Genomic DNA, 25747 nt, shown 5'->3' with positions numbered 1-25747 from the left:
AAAACCAATCTGCCAGGAACTCTTCTAAATCCAGAATTCTTAGAAGCAGAAAGTTCCTTACAATTTGAAACTGGGATTTGCCTGTTAGTATTATTTGTTTCTATAGCTACGAACAACATACCTCAGTTTCATGAAGCTTTATGTTCTAGGCTAGTGGTTTTTAAGTGTGTGCACGGAGTCATTACAATTGTGTAACCTTTTAAGTATCTTCTCTCCTTGACTGCTCAGTATATCAAAACAGGTTCATTTCTGCAGTGGGAAATCTGTGAGTTAGGTGGCAGCACACCAGCTCTGTGGTTATCATTGGTGCCTCGTAGCTATGGGACCCTGGATTCAATTCCTGGGGTGCTATCGGTGTGGAGTTTGTGTTTTCCACTGTGTTGGTGCGGGTTAGTGCTCTGATTTCTTCCTACAGTCGAAAGGCATGCTAGTAAGTTAATGCAACCTGGTGTGACTGTGTGTTTGTGTCTCTGTGTGTCCTGCGGTGGACTGGTGTTCTGTCCAGGATGTGTCCTGCCTTGTGCCTGTTGCTTGCCAGGATAGGCTCCAGCTCTCCTGTGACGATAAAGTGGTTTAGAAAAGAAATGTAAGGATATAAAGCCTAAAAATCTAAATCCGTGCACTGGTTGCGTTACAGCTTTGTCCCAAGCAGCAAACAAAATGAACTATTGTAGTTGAGTTAAAAAACCCTTGTTTCACTGACAACTGAGAAATATCCTAAGAGGCTAAACAAATCGGTAAGATGTTGTACATAGGAATAATTAAAAGTGACTTGAACACGCATCATAATGTTAAAGAATGTTACTTATCAGATGCTGAAAGCATTTATGCCTGTAAGAACTAATCTAAATTTGATATCGACCCAAACATTTTAGTGAAGTATGTTTACCTCTTAAGTTAAAGACACATTTTTTAGACATTATCCACAGATTCCTGCCTGAAGCTTATGCGTGCATTTTTGTTGCCAAATCTGTCAGTGCTTTTGATTTCAAGCTCCTCAAGTGAAGGAGACTCCATGGGGATTTTGATACAGTCTCTTCTGGTACAGTGCAAAGCAGAAACATTAGTACAGGCTATTCACATACTGTACCTTCGTCTTTTTGCTTTTCTGATTTCTATAGGGATCATATATCTCATTTCGTTTTTATCTTCACTTATGGAATGCTCAGTAAACGGTCAAATGAATACAAACCTCACACCAAGCGAGGTGCTGGCTGATAGAATTTCATAATAAAAGGATTTCATGTATGAACTCTGGATATGTCACACTCTCCATGTCTTTAGAATTTATTAATCTAGACTCTGTGTCAGCACCAAATGTGCCTTCATCAGGACATAAAATATCTGACATGACTTTCTTATCACCTAGTAATAATATAAGGGCTGAACTTGGAACTACAGCACCTAAATTCTCATATGGCCCTTGTAAAAGTTAAAACATTAATACAACATTAGCTGATTATTTACAATTCACAATCAGAGCTGAAGCTTGTGCAACTTATTATCCATTAAAACATTGTTTCTAATTACATGTTGACTACATTGTATCATAACTATTTTAGAATATTTAACATAAACGTTTGGTTATTTACTGCCATGCAATCTCATCCAGTCATATCATATTTTTGTGGAACTATACGTTTTTCAAAAATGAGATCAATCCATATTTGATGCTATCTGAGTTGGTCAAAGCCAGTTTATTAGTAATTAACACAGTTTCCTTAACCAAGCCAATATATTTAAAATAACCTATAAAATTATTTATAAAACTGATTTAAGATCAGGATTTGTTTTTAATCTGGTAGATGTCAGATTTCAAAGGAGTGGTTATTTTTTTTAAAGCACTGTATCCTAGACAGATGCAAACCTACTCAGTGCCCATAGACCTAGGAGAGGCAATTGGACAATTGGGTTCAGTAAAACAAACTGCTAGTTGGAAAGTCAAATTATGACATCTCATGAAACACCCACCTAATAGATGTTCATCTCCTATTTTTTAATTCCTTTTTCATTTTCCCTGCATAAGTCTTTTCTGGGTTTATTGTACAGATTAACATTTGTCATTAGCAAGCCTGATCGACAGACAGGCTGGTTGTGTGTGCAAGACGAAACGGCCGAAAGCTCATCGGAGTCGAGCTTTTGGTATTCCGTCTCATTCCGCTCGTAGAACCTGGAAACACAGCGTGTCTGTTAACTGGTCTATGAGCTATCGGTGCCACCCATCATCCCAGCTCATCCCTCAAATGCTCAGATCGATTGAGACATTACACGAGTGTGCATTGTCACATTACAACAACTAGGGTTGTTGCTTATGTGACAATCAAAGTCACTCAAGAGCATTGTGATCACGAGTGATCAATTCATGAAAATGAGTCCAAAACCATTAAATCTGTATCCAAAACCTTATTTTAATAGAGAAACATTAATTTCGAGGTTATTTTTAAATTAATTATTAATGGTTATGAATGTCCATCAGCCAAAAATCCATGCTTTTTTCCTTAACATGCTGAGATATTACAGAGTATATATACAGAGATATACTATTTATACCATGTACGTACAGAGATGCATACAGTCAGATTGTCATCTTATTTTTTAATTTTTTACAAAATATTTTAATTTTTATTTTGAAGTAACACTGCTCAATGTTTTTCAGTTGCAGGAGTTTGCTAATTTTGTAATGGTAATGATCAGTTTGTATACATTATTTCTTACATTAGGAATACAAAAATAATATTCAATTCACAGAGCCTTATGAGGTGGATTTGACCTGTTCGGATGTGTTGCTGTTAATTTACCAGTAGGGGGCCCAGTGCAACAACATAAATAAACAAGAAACAAATTGTAACCACAGTTGACCCAACACAGAGAAATCATGCTGTGCTCATAGAGGAACGTAACATATATAGTAAATAAGTTTTAAATGACTTTCTTTAAATTTTTAAATTTTATTCAATAATGATTCCCCTCTTAAATAGATTTTATGGATGAAAATTAGAATAAAGTAAAAGTCTTTATTTTATTGAAAAGGGGGAATTTTAAAGTGATTAATTATCTATTTTTTTCTGACCTTGGGGGTTTTCATTTTCACTTGGGGGAAATTAATAAAATAAAGGACTTTATCTATGTAAGAGAAATTGAAATTCTGTCCCACCTCATATATTGGCTTAGTTCTCTTCACCGTTAACCAGGGGCTACAAATATTTGAAGGAAGCATCTTGAAACCGAAATTCTGATAGCACAGAGGTCAGATTAAAAGAATGGTGCTGTAGTGACAACTAAATTATTGATCATACATTTCCCCGGCCTTATTCTCTGATGATCTCATTTGTCTTTATAGTAGCATATAGTAACTGTGAAAGCTTTCAAAAAACTGTCAGAAGTCTTATAATTCAACTATGTCGAACTGAAGTGAACTTAGCCTTATGCTGCAGTTCCCAGCTGGTGTTTGTTTTTTCTTCCTTTCAAGAATGATTAGTTTGGATGAGGGTGTTCCTCAACAGAGTGCATGAACAGGAAGCTTTGGACTGCTTGCCAGACTGATATGGGTTTTTCAGTAAATAAAAAATATTAACTGGCTTTCTCTTCACATTAGTTTCCCAAAATGAAAGAGATGTGCTTGGATGTCATGGTGAAAAGGTCTTTTATTTTGGCTCTTCTCAAAAGGGCAAGGGATAAATATGGAAACCGTCTGAACATGTCAGCAACAACAGTCAGGTTTAAAGCAGTATTTATGAAGCTGGGAGGTCCGTATGTTTTATTTGAAAGGGATCCAACATTATCTAGTGCAGAGAAGAACTCTTTAGCAGGACCTGCCTCCCCACACACTTGAAGAAACTAAATCAAGGACAAGCTCAGTGTAGTTTTCTGAAGTGTGCCGTCTAGCAGATCAATACTGACCTCAATCTGATAATGTCAGTGCTTGCAACTGTTGATATAGTGTACAGTATTTTCATGAGGCATATTAACATAATGGCAGCTTTTGGCTTCAGTGTATTTGCAGGACAGGGTCAATATTTGTCAGTTACCTTTCTCAACAGTAAGGGTTTCTGAAGAATGAATTGTAGATCTAAATGCTTTCCCAGATACAGGACATGGGAATAAAAGAGCTGCCAAATGTTATGTGATCTCTCACCTGTAAATCATTGACCAAGGACTTCTTATATCCATTTTGGTTTGATTGTGGGTCAGTACTTGAAAAATTAGTTTTTGTTTCTCCTTATAGAGTTTGCCAGTGGAGACCTCAAAGATAATTAGGTGCCATCAGCGAGGAGACTCCAGGGGGTTTAACAAATTAATTTTCTGTAGGAGAAGTGTTTTACAGAGTCTTTTTTAGTGATTAGTTAGCACGTGAGAGTCCTGTTAAGGCTGCGAATATAGCCTTGGTACTTTTTTGCATGCCAAATTGTGCCATTTAAAGTCTCTGTTGTCATTATCCAATATGTTTATCACATCAGCAATTATAATTTTATCTGCAGTCTAGTTGAAAACAAAAACAGGTATTAACAAAAACAACATTGGCATGATGGCAGGGACAGTGTTTTTCCTGCTTCTTCAGATGAGCTTTCATGGAAACAACTTGTTTGTATTAGAAAAGTATTGTCCTAGCTATTGCATTCTGTGATGTTAATGTTCTTTTCCCACATTTATGGAATGGAGTCATTGTATTTTGTAAAAGTGATTTTTAAATGAGTAAAAGTTTTAATAAATACCAAAAGTCTCTGTGAAGATGCATGAAATAATTTTCTTTCTTTTCTTTTTCAGGGCAATGCACATACAGTCCGTGAAGTTGATGTAGAAAAAGTTAGTGTATTCGAAAACCCTTATGTAGATGCCATTAAGAGTTTATGGAATGACCCAGGTATCCAGGAATGTTATGATAGACGGAGAGAATACCAACTTTCGGATTCAACTAAATAGTAAGTGCTCATAATTTTATCATTTTTTAGTTTTTACATGCTGCAAATTTTAGCAGAGCAAGCAAAAGCACTGAAAATGGATGGATGGGGGTAAAATGTGAGGACTTTTATGAGAAACCTGTTCAATTTCCTACTTTTATTTGTTTAGGATTAACAGAGTTTCTGTAACCTTGCTTTTAATGCACAGAGGCTTGCACGTTTATCTATAAAATCATTGTTTTTCTCTCTTACAGATAGTGTGTATTCTTTATTTTAACATAAATTCCCAGAATAGGGTATTTATTATGTAGGTATTGTTAAATCTTTTTTTAAAGTTGTAAAATTCAGACTGGTGTGGTTTTAAAGGTTTGATTTCTCTGAGAGCCATATTTTTTTAACAATTTGTAAATCAAATAGTGCTCTGGAAATATGCAAAGTCCAACTCCAAATGGGTCAGTGAAGTTGTTTTCCAGTCAAACCCGGTGGGTCAAATCCAGTCAAATCCAAAGCGATTATTCAGGAAAGTAAGACAATTATTGTTCTGGTTTCTTTTACTCTGATAACAAAGCTATTTTTCCAATCTGTAATCTCTATGTTTTATAGTCGGTCAGTTTTTTTGGCTAGTTCAAAAACATTTTAAAGAGGTGGAAAAATAGTTAAAATACTGTACATTCTTGACTTATCCAGTTAAGAACTCTTCAGGAGTATCCTCTGCTCTCCTCTGTTCCTGGTAAATTCTCTAAGCAGCATTTGTGCTCTCTAAGATCTTTCTATTTTATAGTGTGAATCAGAAGGTAAAGTAGATCAAGGTCTTTTGTTATAAATCTGAATAATTTAAGGTTATTAGATGTAATCTGTAAAATTCATACAGCCTCATGACTATGTGCTTTACCTCAAAAAAAGGAGCTGATATTAATGGCTAATAAAATGACAGATCCTTGAATATAAATGGGGACTGAATTTATGCAGTTATCTTTTTATGGTATGTTGAACTAATTGACAATGTAAAACACATTGATACCCTGTAAAAGGGTATCAATCAAATCTTTAGCAGGTAAAAGTTTTTAGTATAGCTTGTAGCAATTGACAGCCTTCACTTGACCAAATTTTAGTTTTAATCTGGTGATGTCTGAAGGGAAAAAAAATCACCAAAGAACTGGCAGCTGGATAAACTTTTAATCAAATCAGGCCAAAGGATTTGTTTTAACATTTGTTTGCAGCACAGATTTGCCTTTTGTGACCTTTTCAAAGCGTGTAGCATTAAAGGCAAGGTAATAGTTCTTTAAAATACTGACCACAGGGCATGGCTGAAACCTCCTGCTTTTGTTAACCCACACATTTTACTTAATTATTTTGTGCACCAAAGACTCACACACAGACCTCAGCTGTGCCCTATTTCATTCTTTATGGTTGTACATTATCCTGTTGCACCCTTCTGTCACAAATGAACATGCACATGCTACTCTTTCACAAGAAAGTAACAGATGCAGCAACTATGTTAATTTGTGAAATTGACCTTCATGTCCTTCAGTAGAATTAACTGTGCACTTTTTTGTCCATCTTGGAATATTTACTTGTGAAAGATTGTGCTGTGTCAAGTATCATGAATTCCACTTAACATCCACATTCTCTATATCAATCCTTCGTTTGAAGATTGTTTTGTGAGATCAGTTTTTAAGTTTTTGAAACTTGACAGTAAACAGATCTGACATTAATTGTGTGTAACGTCAATGAAGGCTGATATAGGCACATCTCGTTTTTTCACTCGTCCTCTAATCCTCTTGCAAACATAATAACAGGTATAAGGAACAAGTAATAGGTTTATAGCCACCTGAAATAATAACAGGTATAGCATTTTGAGAGTTTACTTTTGAGGCCCAATTGATGGCCCCGTTTAATCTGAATTTGTTTCTTGTATAAGTTAGTGAAATGTTCAGATCTCTCCGCTGTTTTAAAATCGCCATGTGTTTTATCTGCTTCCCAATTCTTCTGGGTCTCATCAGGTTTTAATCCCATCAGATAGCGTGTTTACAGGTACAGGAGCACTCCATTTTTTCACCAGTAGCCAGTTGTGGAGGCTGTGTTCAATATCCAGTGTCCTCTGGGCTATCTAGGCCACTGAAATCATATAACCCTTTTAAAAAGCTTTAATCCTCCCTTGTAGTTTCAATCGAGTTACAATTGATTGTCAAATAGATGTTGTTCCACATTTTCTGCGCGTCTTAGAAGGGACTAGCACATGGATACACAACTTACAGCTGACCAGAAGCTTTTTTTCCCAGCTCAAAACCATTAATACTAATATTAATAAATATTAAAAATGGCTGCTGCCTTTTAGAAATAAATATGCTGCTATATTTATCCCAAAAATTGAGGTTTTCGACAATATCGAATATTGAGGTTTTGTTCTTTCATAAAATGTATTGTAAGATGTAAGGGTCACAAACTTTTCATTCCAATTATTGCTTTGCGTGTTTTAGTGCATGTTTCCCTGTACCCCCTTCTGTAGAACTGGGTTAGGGGGGGTCATTAGTGATGGACCTGAATTTAGTCATATTAAGATTAGGTTTGGAAAAGCCAAGAGAGACTTTCAGTTGGATTATATACAGGTTAAAAACGACAAGGGAAAAATATGTACCTGCCCAAAAGTATTTTTCTCCTATGAAACTTTTTGTAGTATACATCTTAACATACTGTAACTGTCAAAATCTAAAAAATACCAGGTGCACAGGAGGTTTCCTCAAGGACAGGAAAATATTTTGCTGTTGAATCCAATCCCTGTGTCACATGCCTTTATGGCACAAAACAGCCCAAATATGAGGCATTTCCAGGGGAAGCAACTTCTCAACAAGGGTGTTGCGGAAAAGAAAACCAAATAAATTGAAGCTGCTAGTTTAGTCATTTTTGAAGTTTCTCAACTTTTTCCTAAATCAATGTCCTTTTTCCAATGGGAAATTACTGAGACTATTAGATGGATGAAATGGATGAAAGTGCCTATGCTACCAATAGTCCCCGACATTTAATTTGTGGCGTTGCAGAGCATTTGAAGTACACCAAGAGCTCGCATCTCTTCCTTGTGCACATCGTAGAGCCACTTACTGACATTTTCAGTGAAGAGTTGTCTCTGCAGTGGGATGAATGTGTGGTTGGGGACGACTGTCAGTGCTGCTGCCGTGGTTGGTGAAACTAATGCTTTCATGCGCTGTTCAGACAAACACCAGGGGAATTGAGCTTTCCTGCTGAAGCAGCAAAACTTAATATTACCCCAGGAAGGCCTGTAGGTATCTGCTGAATTGTTGTATCCACTATAAACTTTGTGCGTAACCTTCTGACATATTGTGGACTTCAGTGCTTTTGACATTTGTTGAGTGACTGCAGGGAGATCATACGCAGCAGCATGCAGCAGGGGGTTTTCACTTCCGTAAATGGGAAGAGTGAGGTCTTTAGTGGACGATATGGAGGGGATCGCAGATCTTGCTGTTTTGGCTGATGTCACGGGGCAACCCATTTGAAGCCGAAGGGGGGTCATAGTTCTGGTTTGATTTGATTATGGCAATGTATGCATGTGCAGTGAAACTGACCGTTCGCAAGGCCGTCCAAGAAGGGACAGCTGACACATTTTACAGCATATCAAGCAGCCTTCCAAAACACCCGCTGGAGGACACTGGACTCTAGTAAAGTGGTGGCCACCTGAAGCACTAGATGATTATTTAAATAAATGTCAAATAAAATCTTCTGTGAGGTAGTTTGTGTGTTGCGATCTGCACGCCTGAGTGAATGTGCATACGAGCAGCTTATGTTTATATTAATAAATTGCCACAAGGTAAGGGATGGCATTGGATATCCCGCAAGCTGTGGCCTGAGTCCAGTCTTATTCAGATAGATGTGGCCCCAATGGGCTGGGGAAAGCAGCTGTGCTCCTCTGGACAAGCACGTTTTTGATATACGGTACTGGTTTCAGTTTGAAGGACTTTGGAGCAGAGCTTCTCCAATTTTATGAGAACAAAGTTAAATATGATAAAGATTAAATGCAGTTTTAATTTTTAAGAGATTTTCAAAACCAAACTCCTTGAGCTGTACTTTCAGTTTCTGTAGATATCAAAGAAGCATGATGACCGCCTGAAAGTAAAACTGAAAGTGAGCTTCTGGTAATAAGGGAGGAAATAAAACGAAAGTTATCCGACTCTTGAAGAATGTTTTCCTGATAACAGCAGGTCACCACCGGCTTTTCAGTTTTTTGGGAGTTTGGGGTGCTAACATTCTTTCTTACTCCACAGCTACCTTAGTGATACTGACCGTATTGCAGCACTGGGTTATCTGCCAACCCAACAGGATGTGCTGCGGGTTCGAGTGCCTACAACTGGCATCATTGAGTATCCATTTGATCTGGAGAATATTATCTTCAGGTAGTGATTGCGGCCTGTTGTAAATTTTCCAGTTGGCAAGGTGTGTCCATTTCCAAAATTCTTCATCCTCTTAAACCAGTTTGAGTGTCCTGACATAAAATCTCATGATATCTCAGTTTGAAACATTGGACATTAGCATGGATATTTTTACAGCACTATGCCACTGATTTGTCTTGCAGAGATTTGAAAAGAATGTGGCTTGTACCCTGTTACATTTAAAGATAAAAATGCTTGAAATTGTTGAATTGCCTGTGGCTTAAGATTAAGGGAAAAGCTGAAACATACCTTGCATCACTGGGAAACCATGATTGGCACAATCTAGCAGAAAGCAGGGTGCTTGGGCAGTTCCTGCTCCGAGACGCTGAGGAGGAGGATGCTTGCCGAGGGAGAGCCCCACAAAGGAGGAAGAATGGTGTACCTCATTCCTCCATCCTTCTCACCCCCCACCCCCCCTCCTTTTCCCATTTCTCTCCTTGCCTCCCTCCTCCCCTTCCCTCAGTGGGATCACAATGTCACTGTGTTGCGTTCCTCTTGTCTCTCCCTGTTTGTAGCTACCTGAACGACCTGGACCGTATAGCAGATCCTGCCTATCTGCCTACTCAGCAAGATGTGCTTAGAGTCCGAGTCCCCACCACAGGGATCATTGAGTACCCTTTCGACTTACAAAGCGTCATTTTCAGGTTAGACGGCCTGCTTTCCAAGACTTGGTGACGGATTTCATTTTGTAGTGCTTTGGCACTTTTTATTTCTTTGAATACGTGTCCAAACTGATATGGTCAGATGGGGATGTTTACCATACACATTTTTTAATACTATAAAGTGCAATTAGAGTATATATAAATTTAAATGGCATTAGATCACCGCACTTTAACTGCTGTGCTACAAATTTGGACGCAATCATGTCTAGCATGTGTCGTGTCTAGCACGTTTTATAAATGTTGATCTAATTAGAAAGGTGATTTTGGTTTCTCTGTGTTTAGTTTCGCACCCATTAAGCCTTTTCTTTTCCATGGAAACATTTTTCGTTTTCTGGAAACATCACTTTCATTTGTACTCTTTCAGGATGGTGGATGTGGGTGGACAGCGATCTGAGAGGAGAAAATGGATACACTGCTTTGAAAATGTGACCTCCATCATGTTTTTAGTTGCCCTCAGCGAATACGATCAAGTGCTTGTAGAATCTGACAATGAGGTGAGTGAGCATGAGAAGACTGGATGGAAGCTTGTTGTCCGTTTTACCTACACCCTGTGGTTTTTCTTCTCTAGAGCTTTGCCAGTGTTTAATGGTTCCAGAAATGTTTTTTTAGTGGGCGACATCACCCAGGCATCGTCATAACATATGTGATCAGCTGATGTGATCAACGTTTTTGTAACCTGAGTTTCAGTCTTCGTTTATGGATAGTCTATAGGACGGCAGTGGTGTAAATGATGTATTGTGAACATTTGCATTCATTTTGGTTTTGTTATTGAATAGAACACTGATGAGAAGTCTGTCCAGCTTACTTAGTACTTTGCTTTGAAAATGGTTTTGCTTTGGATTTTATCAGCCATTTTCTTGCAAATAGTGATGGACTGAAAGTGACTAATTCCATGCGAAGAGAGGTGTTGATTTGTTTTTTGTAGTAGTGGCTAAATACTGGCAATAGGTTTATAAAGTTTTTTTCTAGCTCCTATTGATCTCAGTTGTATTTACACTGGAGGGCTACTAGCATACCAGCTACAGTATATCCTTCTATCCACAGACATATACTGATTAGTGAGGCCTCAGTACTTTTATCTTTTACAAATCCGTAACCATATTTTTGAACCAGAGCAAACTCCAGTTTGGATTTTTGAATAAAGAAACATTCAGTTCTCTCAAATCTAAGCTTTGGCTGCACTTTAGTGTTTTTGGTTGTAACTGTTTGTCTTTCTGGTGAATTTAGTTTTACACAGTGTGTAACGTCAGTCACATGAGAAAAGAACAACAATACAGGGCTTTGAAATGTTGACATTTTGAAAATAATTGAAACTCGGAGGGGATGATGGGGATGAATACAAACGAGTAAACATTTTTACTGCAAGATACTTGGGATTTAATGGATAGTGATGTGTAACCACAGTATGTATCCCTAATACCCTGAACATGAGAGAACTAATACAAGAGAGTTGAGAAATGTTAGAATATAATATACAGGTTAAACTACATAATAGAAATTTTAATGACTTAACACTATGTGTATGGCTGCATTGATGATATGAGGAAGGTATTTAGCAAATTTGACATTATTTTGCTGGGAGATTATAACTTTCCACTCATAAATTGTAATATTTTGAGGGAGAACCTGAAATGGATTTAGTTGAAATGGTTAATGACCTGTGCTTAAACCAGTTTGTAAATGTACTTCCCTAGGAAAGATGCTCTTAAGTACCATGTTTTTGCAAACATCCTGAATATAATTTAGGCAATAAATATGATGAGAAATTATGATCCATGATATTTTTTCTTAAGACTTTACATTTATTTCAAAATTAAGGATTAAAGTTAAGGATTACAATTTTAGAATACCAGACAGTGAAGGAAAGGTAAGCATTAAGTTCAAGTTTAGGAAAATATTGACTAGATGGTTTAAAGGAAGTGCTCTACAGAATGTGTAAAAGGGTCTGAGATTCAAAGATAGAGTGTATCAAGATATAGGCAAAGCTTACAAAAGAAATTAACATTTGCAACAGGTGTACAGAAAAATATTAAGGTAAAACAATAACACAATGGAAAATAAAAAATAACACAAAGCATTTTTCAGTGCTGTGACCAACTGAAAAATGTAGAAATGTATAGAGTTTGCAGGATAATAAGGGATTAATAATAGAGTATGAAGATACAGTAAAGTTGTAAAATTTATATTTCACAGATTTTTACAATAGATAATGGCAATGGTAATTTTATTTTGAGGTTCAGCTAAAATGGAGCTAAAATGGTTATAAACAAATTGTCAGGCAAGATCAGACTTCTTGTCTATAGTTAAATGCTGAAATAATGACATCTTTAATGTATGCAGAATGTCATCACAAGATGAAAGGAGGAAAACATTATGCCAAAAATCTCATTCCAAGCAGTTCTGGGCTGCGTTCAAAATCGGTCTCACCTCTCTAAATTTAGAAACTCTAGACTCTGATGGATACAGTAAAGGAATTTGATTGGGTTTTTTTTCTCTAAGTACAAGCCTATTGACATTGTCACCTGTACTTAATGCTTTTCCATCACTGGCACTCACGCAATTTAAAGTGAATATTTTCAATCAAATTCTGGAAAGTCATCTAAAACTGCAATGAAAAATCATGAACTGAAATATGTTGATTGCCTCGGTATTCACCTACCAGACTGAATGCCTGGAGGTTGCACATTTTAATTTCATTCAGAACTTACCGACTTAGCACAATGGGATGGTTTTCACTTATTATTGCTTTTATATTACCATCCTCCTTCTTCTTTTTATATTTGTTGCTTTCCATTCTTTTTAGTTAAGCTTTCTTTCTTAACATATCGAAAGATGTTTCTACCAAAGTCGGTCAGTTTTCTAGATAAACAGGAACTAAAAAGGAGCGTTCTCATTAATAGAGTCTCCTGTGTTTAAACCTCTGAGTCAACAAATGTATTGTTGACTTACTGTACATCAATCAGCTTTTAAATGACTAGGGATACACATATGGTGAATAGGAAATACAGTGCCTTGCGAAAGTATTCGGCCCCCTTGAACTTTTCAACCTTTTGCCACATTTCAGGCTTCAAACATAAAGATATACATTTTTTATTTTATGTGAAGAATCACCAACAAGTGGGACACAATTGTGAAGTGGAACGAAATCTATTGGATTTTTGAAACTTTTTTAACTAATAAAAAAATGAAAAGTGGGGCGTGCAAAATTATTCGGCCCCCTTGCGTTAATACTTTGTAGAGCCACCTTTTGCTGCGATTACAGCTGCAAGTCGCTTGGGGTATGTCTCTATCAGTTTTGCACATCGAGAGACTGAAATTCTTGCCCATTCTTCCTTGCAAAACAGCTCGAGCTCAGTGAGGTTGGATGGAGAGCGTTTGTGAACAGCAGTTTTCAGCTCTTTCCACAGATTCTCGATTGGATTCAGGTCTGGACTTTGACTTGGCCATTCAAACACCTGGATACGTTTATTTGTGAACCATTCCTTTGTAGATTTTGCTGTATGTTTGGGATCATTGTCTTGTTGGAAGATAAATCTCCGTCCCAGTTTCAGGTCTTTTGCAGACTCCAACAGGTTTTCATCCAGAATGGTCCTGTATTTGGCTGCATCCATCTTCCCCTCAATTTTAGCCATCTTCCCTGTCCCTGCTGAAGAAAAGCAGGCCCAAACCATGATGCTGCCACCACCATGTTTGACAGTGGGGATGGTGTGTTGAGGGTGATGAGCTGTGTTGCTTTTACGCCAAACATATCGTTTTGCATTGTGGCCAAAAAGTTCGATTTTGGTTTCATCTGACCAGAGCACCTTCTTCCACATGTTTGGGGTGTCTCCCAGGTGGCTTGTGGCAAACTTTAGACGAGACTTTTTATGGATATCTTTGAGAAATGGCTTTCTTCTTGCCACTCTTCCATAAAGGCCAGATTTGTGCAGTGTAAGACTGATTGTTGTCCTATGGACAGACTCTCCCACCTCAGCTGTAGTTCTCTGCAGTTCATCCAGAGTGATCATGGGCCTCTTGGCTGCATCTCTGATCAGTCTTCTCCTTGTCTGAGCTGAAAGTTTAGAGGGACGGCCAGGTCTTGGTAGATTTGCAGTGGTCTGATACTCCTTCCATTTCAAGATGATCGCTTGCACAGTGCTCCTTGGGATGTTTGAAGCTTGGGAAATCTTTTTGTATCCAAATCCGGCTTTAAACTTCTCCACAACAGTATTATGGACCTGCCTGGTGTGTTCCTTGGTCTTCATGATGCTCTCTGCGCTTTCAACAGAACCTTGAGACTATCACAGAGCAGGTGCATTTATACAGAGACTTGATTACACACAGGTGGATTCTATTTATCACCATCAGTCATTTAGGACAACATTGGATCATTCAGAGATCCTCGCTGAACTTCTGGAGTGAGTTTGCTGCACTGAAAGTAAAGGGGCCGAATAATTTTGCACGCCCCACTTTTCATTTTTTAATTAGTTAAAAAAGTTTCAAAAATCCAATAGATTTCGTTCCACTTCACAATTGTGTCCCACTTGTTGGTGATTCTTCACATAAAATAAAAAAATTATATCTTTATGTTTGAAGCCTGAAATGTGGCAAAAGGTTGAAAAGTTCAAGGGGGCCGAATACTTTCGCAAGGCACTGTACATGGTTCAATCATTATTAGAAATATTATAAACCAAATGCTAATTAAAGCATTTGGCTTGGCTACTGCTAGAAGTAAGAACAGAAAGAAAGTTACTTATGAGAGGAGGCCCATTTGCGTATTTAATCACTGTGCTGTTATGCAATATTATTACAATGTTACACAATGTTTCAGTAGTATCATTTTGTTGTAATGCAACTGTAAAACATCAATATGTTTTTCATATACCACATAAATGATTTTGCTTTAATTGGGTTATTTACAGGCATGGTCATGGGTGATTCAAGAATAGCAGTGAAATTTACTCAATAAACTAAATTTGTGTGAGCAAGGAGAAATAGTTACTATAACCATTAACATGCTGGTTTATCAAATTTACATTTTGGATGTTGTGCTGTAAAAAAGAGGACAGTAGGTCCTTCTTGTTGTGAGCTCATATTATTGGAAAGCTTAATTTTGTTTCCCATTGAAAGATATCAATATTGTTTTCTAGCATTATAGTTCAGAATTTTAGTTTGAATACTTTTTCCACATTTTGATTTTGATCGAAAGCACGTCTCGTAATATTTACAAGTTGGATTATATTTGTTTTAATAGAATAAGTCACCAGAAGCATGGCTCACAGAATTTAATTTGTAGTGTATCTAGTTATTTTGTATAGAATACGTTTGTTCTTTCCGTGACAAAAGTAATTGAAAAAACAAGTTCATGTGCAAGATGATTTAAGTTTCTGTGGCACAGACGTTTTTCATAAAATGCAAGTATAAATAGGAATTCAAGAAAGTATAAAGCAATTTTGACTTCCTTATATAATGGTGGATGATTTTTAAATCAACACTAGTTGATTTAGCTCTTACTTTGTAAGAGCAAAAATGGAAAGCTGCTGAAAGCAATGTTAAGATATTCATATTGATGTCCAATGCATGGTTTCATTTTTGTTTTTCAAGACTATTCTAACTATTCATAACATTAAAGACTGAAAGGTGAATAAAAAGTTGGAAGTGGGTTTTATTCTTTTGTGTTCACTTTAGATGGGGGTCTCTGGGTATGTGTCAACTTTCCATTTCATTCAGTGCGTGTCTTTTATAAATCTGAGAGGCAGAGACGACTTTCACAATTCCAGGTCTTTTAATGCAGTTATCATTCTAAATGCTGCAGTGAAAAACCCCTGTAAGGAGATGTCCATGTTGGGGAGAATCAGGATACCACAGCATAGTATGGAATGTACAAAGCTAATCTTGGCTTATGTGAGCCATTCCATTCCATTGTAATGTCCCAGATCTTCTGAAACAAATAACTAAGGGCAGTGTAAGACACATTTTTATTCGGCGATGGTCTCGTCAAAAATAGTAAGTTCTAGGTAAAATCTCCAAATCGGTCTCATACCAAGTGCTTCAAGATGATTTTATATTATCACTTACACTGAGTTGACAATATTGTTCTTTACATTTCTTACTGGGGAGCACCAAAAGCATTCTAAAATTATGCAGTAGCATGATAATTGTGTTAGAAAATCACAGGATGTTATTTTAAGTTTCAAATAAACCCACTTATTACACATACTGGTCTAAAAACATCTTTCATTCTGTATGTCTGATTCAATTTGCAAGTGAACTTGGGTCCATCTCCGTGGACTCAGTCCAATGTGGAATATAAAACTCTGTCCAGTTCAGTTCATTCTAGGTTGAACAGAATATTCTTATTTGGCAGAGATGATCTACATTCTAAAACTCGATCAGGCCATGTTCCTTGTGGCTGTAGGCACCTTTTCTTTTATCTCTGCTTACCACGAACCAGTAGTGATAAGTGTTACTAGGAATGTATAAGTACAGTTTGTTCTTTTGGTTAAGTTGTAGTGCAAAAAGAAGTGTAGACCAGGGTTTTTGTTTCTCCTGGTGAAACTCCTCACTCCTCAGTGAAAATTATAGTAAAAACGTCATGGCATTAGTCTCAGTATTACAGTAGTGCAGATAAAATGTTCCTTAATAAAATATTTAAAGTTAAAAAAAATTCTGTGCTGTGGTATAGTCTGCAGGTTTGTATTTTACACAGTAGTTTGATGTGTCAGCTATCTATCCACATGTCCATTTTAGTATTGTATGTGATTTTGTATAGACGATGTGAACATTTTAACTTAAGGTTTCAAAGGTTTTGAGGCAGCTGAGCAAACTTAACATCTTTTATATACTGAAATTGGAAGCAAGGACCTGGAAATCAAGCACAATTGTATATTTGTGTTCAAGCTAATAAAATGAGGTGCTTTCTGTTAAAATTGGCGACATCTGCAAAAATCTAAGTCCAGCCCTTAAAGTCCTTGGCTGCCATACTTAAACATTTGGCTGCAAGACCTGTTAGTGTTCTCTCTTTTTTGTTGTTGTGTTGTTTGATTCTTTCTTTCAAAGAGTTGCAGTAGTTATGAGCACAGTTTATGGTAAGCCCTTTGAAAAAGGAAGGTAAAAGGTACCGCAATTTTTTGTTGGTTTCCTCTGCTGCACAGCATGCTTTGTATTGCTCATTGTAGGAGTTAAAGGAATTGTCTAGGGAGATGGAAGGAAATAATTAAGACTACTCATTTCTGGGAAGAGAGCTGTTTCATCTGACATTGCTCGACCCCTGGAGGCGAAGAGGTTGTGCTCTGGTGCAGAAAACAGTGTAGAAATTCATTTTGCTTTGGAATGGTTTGGAGTCAAAACTATAAAAGGTATACTTGAATATTAAATAATTGCAAGTTCAAAGAGTTTTTGAATTTCGTTTGAAGTGCCCTGCAATTTGTGTTTGTGTTGGGGGAGGTCATCTTTGACCTTTATTGCATGGGCCACACGTGCACAACATCCTTGCACAATGCTTGAAGTATATTTTTATCATGTTCACTTTCTTTATCTAAGAAAAAAATGAATAATGCTTTTCACAGTCACAATCTGATCAGAGCACTGTTTTAAAAGGACTGAACCAAAATGCACATCAGACCTAAATGCAGATTCCTGCTGGACAGCCTTGATAAATGCAGTAACGAGATGTGTGGCTTCCAGTTAAGATTACTTGTGTTGCTGTTAATGAAAGTAAAAGTTCGTTTACCTTGCCCAAAGCTAAGCAGTTCCTTAAAATCCGTAAGCACCTGCAAAGTTCACAGGGACAGAATAAATTCCGGAATCTGCAGAAGTGATTTCCTGTATTCTGGGAGAGAAACCGTTTTTCAATCTGTGTCCCATACGTGGCCATGGTTTCTTACAGGCCACACAGGCTGCCTGGCCAAATAAATGTGTGAACACCACCAAAATTTACTCAATAATTTATATTAAAATACGGTTTCATAATAATATACTTTTGCCAAAGTCTTCAGCCAGCAGCTGCAGTGGTACATAATCACATAGCTCTCGCGTATCGCACATTGGGGACCAAATCTAAGGTCAGTAATGAATGTAAAAATTTGATGTAGGTGTAGAGACTCGCAGTTCTCTTAATGAACTAATGAGTTTTTTATGCATATATAAAATAAACCATCCAGACAAAACAATATGCCGTTGCTCTTTTCAATGGACAGTCTCACACATGAGGGTTTTAGGCCCCTGAGAGCTATGTTAGTAATCGACATAAAAAAATAATGCAAGGTTTCCTCACAGCTAAATAATCGGCTCACAGAGAGATACTGTGCCCCTTTGTCACTTGCAAAAGTTGATGAACATCATTTCTAAGGAACAATAAAGGGAGTGGAAGCCAGTGATTTTCAATGAGCTCAAGATAATGCACAGCACCTCAATAGCAAAAAAAAACACAGTAATGGCTTGAGCATACAGAAAACCGCCAACAGCGATGCGTTTCAAGCACAAAGCTCTTCCTTTGGTGGCAGTATAAGTCTCTTACGTCTTTGACTGAGTCCTGTATAGTCAAACTAGTTGCTGTGGTCAAATAACATCTTATTAATATCACTTATTGTTAAGTTACAGTAATAGGATAGCTTAGTAGTTTGCAAGCTGCTGTAGTACAGTAATCTAGCTGTTGGTAGCTGGGCTGGGGGGACTAATGTTAATGTGCCGCTTCATGTTATCTGTGGGAATTTACCACCCGGCCTCAGCATTTTCCTGCGGGAATCCCTGCAGGCCTGTTGTTTTGTATATTTTTCCTTCCTGTTGTTGTAACGTTGCTGTTATATACCCCTCACCTTTTTCTCCCTTGATGAGTATAAAAATGATCGTAAATAAAGCGACTGTTTAACGGTAGTAAACGCTTGGCAGTGTCCTGTAACACTGGGAAGTGTTTCAGGGAAGTATTTTTTTTTTCCTGCTGTGCGTTATAACACCAGAAGTGTCTAAAGATTTAAGCTGTTACCGGCACACGGATTGTGTTGTGTTGGGCGGTCTTTTTGTTATTTGGAGCAGTGGATTTTGTTTGGGAATGGTGCACGCTGCCCATCCTGCAGTGGTGTTAGGGGGATTTTAGTGGCGTTTCATGTAATTAAGAAGTGGATCAGTATTAAAGCCAGCTTAAGCTCGGCATGTTTCTTTCCTACTGCTTCCTGGTTTTTCTTGGAATGGGACAAACAAGGTTATGCAAACTGGCCTGCTTGTCTGTTATGCACTGTGCAGAGATGTGGGCTGTAGGCGGCAGGCGGAATCCTGAAATGTTGAAGTGTGTTGAGAAATCTCCAGCTCAGGAATCCTTTACAGGGACAGTGAAATATTCTGCATTCTTTACCATGATGGTAAGCCAAACAAAGGCCTGCTGTTCTGGAACTACTGCATGAAGTATATGGGATTGCACAGACTCTAACTGAGATTACCCCAAACCATCACAAGCAATTCCATTTCAGAATGTAATATTTTGGACAGTTGGCAGAATAACAGCAATTAGCAATTGTGTGAGGAGGAGCAGGCTATAGTCTGTGTTGAATTGTTTTTTTATGTGCTTTGCGTATGATCATTGCTTATGTCAGGTTTAAAGGAGGTTACTGGGCAAATATTGGTGGTCCGAAACCAGAAAAGTACAGAAGAAGCAGCGACAGTTGCCAAGTATTACCTTTATATAACAAAGAGTGATACAAACAAGTATAGAAATATTTTGTTATCAGATGCCTTTGCAATGTTAGTGATATGTATCATAAAATGAAATGTGTTTTAGAATAAATGCCAGACTGTAACTAATGAAACACCAGTATTGTGATTTGGATGACCTAATCCCGTGTACTGTTCCTGTTCTTAAACAGTTGTAAACCTAACTGATTAGAAAAGGAATGTCTCAGCTGCAGCTTGTGATCATTATTTTGTTTGGTTGTACAGTTAAGAATGATTTAGAAAAATGAAGACTATTACTATGTTATGTTTTACTCTGGGTGTTGATTTCATTGTATTAAAAGAATTTTGTATTATGTAGTAGACCTTGTATGAGAAGAAACAAGTCGAATTAGACATTTGTATTGGTTTATAATTTCATCAAACATTTTAAATAAGATATTCATCAAATTTAAATATGTTTGTAGTAGCTTTTATGTACATTAATATGTATACAATTTGACACTGAAGCTCGTTTCTTTTTTTCCCCAATACAGAATCGAATGGAAGAGAGCAAAGCCCTGTTTAGGACAATAATAACATATCCGTGGTTCCAGAATTCATCAGTCATTCTGTTTTTAAACAAGAAGGACCTTCTTGAAGAGAAGATCATGTATTCTCATCTTGTTGATTACTTTCCTGAATATGATGGTAAATGACCATAATTTATGTGTGCACGCATTACCTGTCCTGTTCTTATAATGCATTTCTTTTCATGTGATTAATGGATTCATAGAATTTAATAGAAAAATATGGATATATTATAACAAGGTTCAGAAACCTTTAGTGAGTTTTATCCTCACCAAAACATTATTTTTTGGCTTGCTTAATGTTATATGAAGTCATCCCATTTACTCCTTAAAAGGAATTGTACAATTAGAAGATACTTATCACTGTGGAAACAGTCTGGCTTAGTTCCTTGAGGAATTCTAAACATAATGTGCATGAAAATGTAATATATTTGAAGTACTTCCTTAAGACCGTTAACACTGCCTAACTTCATACTTTTCAGGGCCTCAGCGTGATGCACAAGCTGCAAGGGAGTTCATTTTGAAAATGTTCGTGGACCTGAATCCTGACAGTGACAAAATTATCTACTCGCACTTCACATGTGCCACAGACACAGAGAATATACGGTTCGTCTTTGCTGCTGTCAAGGACACTATCCTACAGTTGAACCTGAAGGAGTATAATCTGGTCTGAGTGCTCAGACGAGACTGGGAGACTGAAGAGAATATGAAAGTGTGACTGTATTATCTGTGAAAAAAACAATGACAAATAATTGCATAATACTAATTTATTGCGTCTTGGACTCTGTTTTCACAGAGTTTATAGTAAATATTATGATTTTATTTAAAAGGAAAAATAATTGGGGGTTGGAAAATGCTGTTGAACATTTGCAGCACAATTCCTAATTTTTAGGCAGAACCTTGTGAACTTAATGTTTTTTTAAATCTCATTTGTGCACTCAAAAGGGTAGGGGGATTTGATTTTTGCTTCAGAAGCAAATCACAACTTGTAACCACCTTCCAGTTTTCTTTGAGGGTACAATGGCCTTTTATTCTGATCCATTCCTTAGTAACTCTGTATTCTGCAGTGATAACCGTAAAGTTCTTTGTTTAATAGAAGTTAAGCCATCTGTTCTTCTAATTTATGTACTTTTTTCTGAAGGATGAAAAGTATTGATACTGTGATTTTTAAATTATTGATCTGTATAAATTATTACATCCAGTTAGGTACTATCTTCATCTTGGGCTGCAAAGGAAAAAAAAAACGAAAAAATTAGGAGCTCGTCAAGTAATAGGAAGAATTCTTCATAAATGCTACCTGGTTATCCAGAAACACAGATAGACGTAGGCAAGGATAGTTCCTTTGGATAAAAGTTATATTTATGGAGTGGTGCTTGCCATTCTCAGTACTCTGTGCCACATTTGCTTTCTAGTATCGTTTTTATTGCAGATGCCAAACAGAAATGCCATGGACACTACATCTTTCCCACACTGCTAAAATCTAAAAGCTACTTTTTTAAAAAAAAAGCTGTATCTGGAAGCAACTATTTTCGTGCTTCTACTTTAACCTTTTAAATTAATTTTTATTGTGTACAGTTTTATGTCTCCAACCATGTTGGGTCTATCTTGATTTCTTGTTTTCCTTAAAAGTGTTTTTATTTTCTAAAATGCCAAAACCACTGTTTGGGAACTGACTTGATGAGACCCTGAATGCCAAGCCTATGTTTAACTTTGTGGCATCAGCTCATAGGGTTTGTTTAGAAAGTGTTGTATAGTTAATGCCAAATAAAGCAAACTGATAAATATATAACATTTGGGTGCTCTTTGCACAGTGTAATATTTTCTGATTATTTCTAATAATCCTATAGAACACTTTTGATGTCTGTGTGTGGTTGGTTGTATTATGTTGGCACCTTTTAATATAGGATTTAAGATATTTATGCAATTGTACTGGCATAAAATAAAGATTGTTTATGATGCAGTTGCTGTTTGACACTGCCCAGGTGAAGTAAAAGTACATTTTTGTGTGAAACACAACATTAATGCAGCTCAGTTGTAAGAAAAATCTCCTTTTTTAAAGAAATGGCATTTAAGATGTGGGATTTGGTGGGGTTTTATTTGACTTGAAAAGACAGTTTGTTTGTTTGAAACAGATTTGAGGGCTATGAGTTGGGAGTACAGCTTCTAACAGAAGATTTTTTTATAATTAGTATTTACTTCTCAGGCCAGTCAGAATTGCATCTGAGTTTACAAATGTTGTTCTGCTTCAGAGGAGTAAAGCAAAGTGTATTTATTGTGTACCAAAGTTAGTAGTCATCTCTAATTGGCTTTTATTATCCTGCCCCCATTTATTTCTTTTTTGTTAGTCCCTTAATTTTAATTTTATTGAACCTGGTTGTAGGTATAGTGCAAATATGAATGCTATAATCATTGTACATACATCTCTCTATATATATATATGGCAGCATCCATATTGGCTTTGTAATCATTAATTTTTGGCAGACTGAATGTGCTGTATTGAAAATATGTATCTATGTAATTGTATTGTATGTCTTATAGCTAAATCACATTTTGAATGATGTTATTTTACTTTTTTAAGAGAGGAGAATGTACATTTTGCCAGTTCATTTCTCAGCTAGGAATATTTTTTTCTTTGATTTAAAACCTTAAAAGAAAAATATTGCTATGATACAGAGCAGTATGCCAATAATTACAGTAGCTGTTGGACATTTTGTTAATCTTTGTATGAAAAGTGACCCAGAATGAATTGCACGGCGAATCATATTTGTTGGGACAAGAAACTGGTTCCACAAATAGAGCACTTGCCATAAGATAAACATTATCTGAATATGTTCCTTAACTCTTAACTACACTTCAGATTTTACTTTGCAGTAATAGTAGGTGATTTGGTTCCAGTTGACAGCCATCCATTAAATGTGCTTGGATGTGTGTGTATTTACATACAGTATTCTGTTTTGCTCCAGACAGTTCTGAAGAGAATTCCTTTGGTAATTAAACATTGCCATTAGGTTGGCTTTTGCCAGAAAAAAAGGTGATCAGCTATTTAGCAAGAAAGGTAACGAAGTTCCTTGTTTCTGGTAACTGGGTGGACTTCTTAAATCAAGAGAAATACAGTTGAGTAACTGTCAGCTACAGTAGGTCCATATGCACTGTGTGAAGGCAAGAGTTTTGGTCTAAACTGTGCATACCAGGAATCACCACATTTATACCTGGCTTACACAGGATTTTTGCAGGATTTTTTTCAAAGTAGTCTACATTTCTCTTCAGACTGTATTCCTTTCAATAAAAAAAGTTGAAAATGTACATATTGCCTTATAGAATTAGTTATGCCTGAAAACTGAAGGCAAGAATGAATAAAATCCCTGTTCCAGAAAAATACACCCTTTATAATGAATGTTGCTAGTGAACTGTACAATGACATTTTTTCAGAATGATTAAAGTTTGAAACGAATAAAGGTTATTTTGTAAAACCAGACCATCATATACAATATCGATAAAGAGTGTTTGACTTTAACAATGAAATAACTCTACAGTATAATTCACAATGCCTACAGTACCTGGACTGCAGAACCTTTCCTTTGTCTTGTACATAAGAAACCAAGGAGCAACAGTAGTAGAAAACAAAGAACTTAAGCCTTGTCTGAGAACTACTGATGCATATGTTATATTTGTTTCAGTTTTATTTATGAAGTAATGTTTAGCCATAATAAAAAGGAACTTAATACATGGTTGCCTTTCTCATTGGAACTCTAGTTTTGGCAGTCCCTCCAGATCCATGTTATTGCCCTTGTAAGCTGTATAAACAAATCTTATTTCATTAACATATCTCCTGACTGAGGAAATGTCTGGAAGGGTACTTTGTAACACAGTTAATTTTTCAAGTCCTACTTTTGCAGACCATGTGGATCCGGTAGAGAATTAAAGCAGAGATTCGTGTGAACATTTACCGATTTCGGAATAAGTGATGCATCTTCTAAATGTGGCTCTTCAGTGTGTTTTTGCCATGATCGTTTGTCCAAAATTGTTTTTAATAATCCAGTTTTGCACAAGTTCATACATTAGGAGAATATAAAAATTATCCTTCTGTACAGATGAATATGACACTAACTAAATTGATCACTTGATGCCACATTTTCAAATTTAGTTAGGCTGAAGATGACCTGCTGCTTGTTCTGCAAATGTAAAGTCTGAAAGGGCTCTTCGTGCGAGCACTCATAGGCTGTAACAGCCTGCTGAAGTAATGCCCTTATGTTCATTCCTGCTCTGTTGATCCCAATCCGTTTTCCACCTTGTTAAGAACAGACGTTAAAGTACCTTGGTGGGATCACAAAGGAATGCTTGTTTGTCCTTTGCTTTTGAAAGTGGGACTATGAGCAGTACTTAAAACATGCTTCCTTCTAAATATAGATAACGCTGCAGGACTTTTTTGTTAATATGAGTAGCCGTCGGCTAGGGTTGAAGGAGTTTCATCATCTTCTGTTGATCCTTTTTTTTTGCCAATCACATTATTCTTTAACAAAGTCAATTATTTTCACACTAACAGAGGCTGCAACATCATTGTTTATAACTGTATGCACATCAAGACAGATTGGGAGCCTCCTTGTCTCATACTGCACACAATCACGCTATGGAAAGGTTTTACAATAGATGACCCAGCGAATATATTCCGTTTCACAATGTGATGGAATCCCCGAGTAGTACAAGTGCATTTTTTAAAAAGAAAACTGAAGTGACATGGAGTAGTTCTGTTTGATGTTGGTACAATTATAATTCAAATGTATGTATTGAACATCATCTGGGGAAGTTAATTCATTGCAGTAAAAAAATGTTTGGTATAAATACTGCTTCAGTTGGCATTTGTGTGTTAAAAAATAGTATCTTTGGCTATACTATTGTACTATTTTGCATTCCTTTACTTTTTTGTCTCAAAGGTATTACCAGTTGTCTGTCTTCATTGGCTTCTACATATTATATTATGGAGTGCATTAGGTTCTTTTGGTTTCTGAGACCAGTACAGTGCTTTTTAAACCTTGTAAGCAATGTTCGAATAGATTGCTTTTTTTTTTGTCTATTAACTTTCTTAAGAATTACTATATGCATATGACCTGTAGTTTGGGCTACTGAGAAATTAGGATGATGCTGTTACTAAAAATGTCGGACTATAAAGGTTTATCATAAACATGTTAACAGAACTAAGAATTTGAGAGTTAATTCAACGAGGTTTAAAGTAAGTAAGTCAGTAACTGAAGAGAAGATTTTCTGTACCTGCACTGATTGCTTTTGTTGGTTGTCTTTAAATGTGGATAAACGTTTGCAGACACTTCTGAAAATGAAATACAGCATTTGTAACACAAAGTATTAATGATATTGATAAATATAAGGTAGGAAATAACATTATGGCATAATTTTGTGTCTCCCATTTTGCATCCCTGTTTGTTTGGTGGGTAGCAGGCAAAATTTGAGTTTTGATCATTTGTATTCCTTTTGTGCCACAAAACAATTTACCAAACTGTTTTTTTCTTGAAAATTAAATC

At 36.6% G+C, this 25747-nt stretch overlaps 1 protein-coding gene across 1 annotated transcript in view; it reads left to right on the top strand.

Annotated features, from left to right (window-relative positions):
• Positions 1-23939, top strand: part of LOC102686598 (guanine nucleotide-binding protein G(q) subunit alpha) — a 63567-nt gene extending 39628 nt beyond the window's left edge. The window contains exons 3-7 of the mRNA XM_006626882.3: positions 4765-4919; positions 9856-9984; positions 10367-10496; positions 20181-20334; positions 20696-23939. Of these exons, the coding sequence (XP_006626945.1) occupies positions 4765-4919; positions 9856-9984; positions 10367-10496; positions 20181-20334; positions 20696-20886 (759 nt within the window). The 3' untranslated portion in view covers positions 20887-23939. The remainder of the gene's footprint in view (positions 1-4764; positions 4920-9855; positions 9985-10366; positions 10497-20180; positions 20335-20695) is intronic.
• The last annotated feature ends 1808 nt before the right edge of the window (positions 23940-25747 follow it).

This window comes from Lepisosteus oculatus, chromosome 3, assembly GCF_040954835.1.
Source record: "Lepisosteus oculatus isolate fLepOcu1 chromosome 3, fLepOcu1.hap2, whole genome shotgun sequence".
In the NCBI taxonomy this organism is placed as follows: Eukaryota; Metazoa; Chordata; class Actinopteri; order Semionotiformes; family Lepisosteidae; genus Lepisosteus; species Lepisosteus oculatus.
The sequence above is the reverse complement of the archived record's forward strand: the minus strand, read 5'-3'. Positions and strand labels throughout refer to the sequence as shown.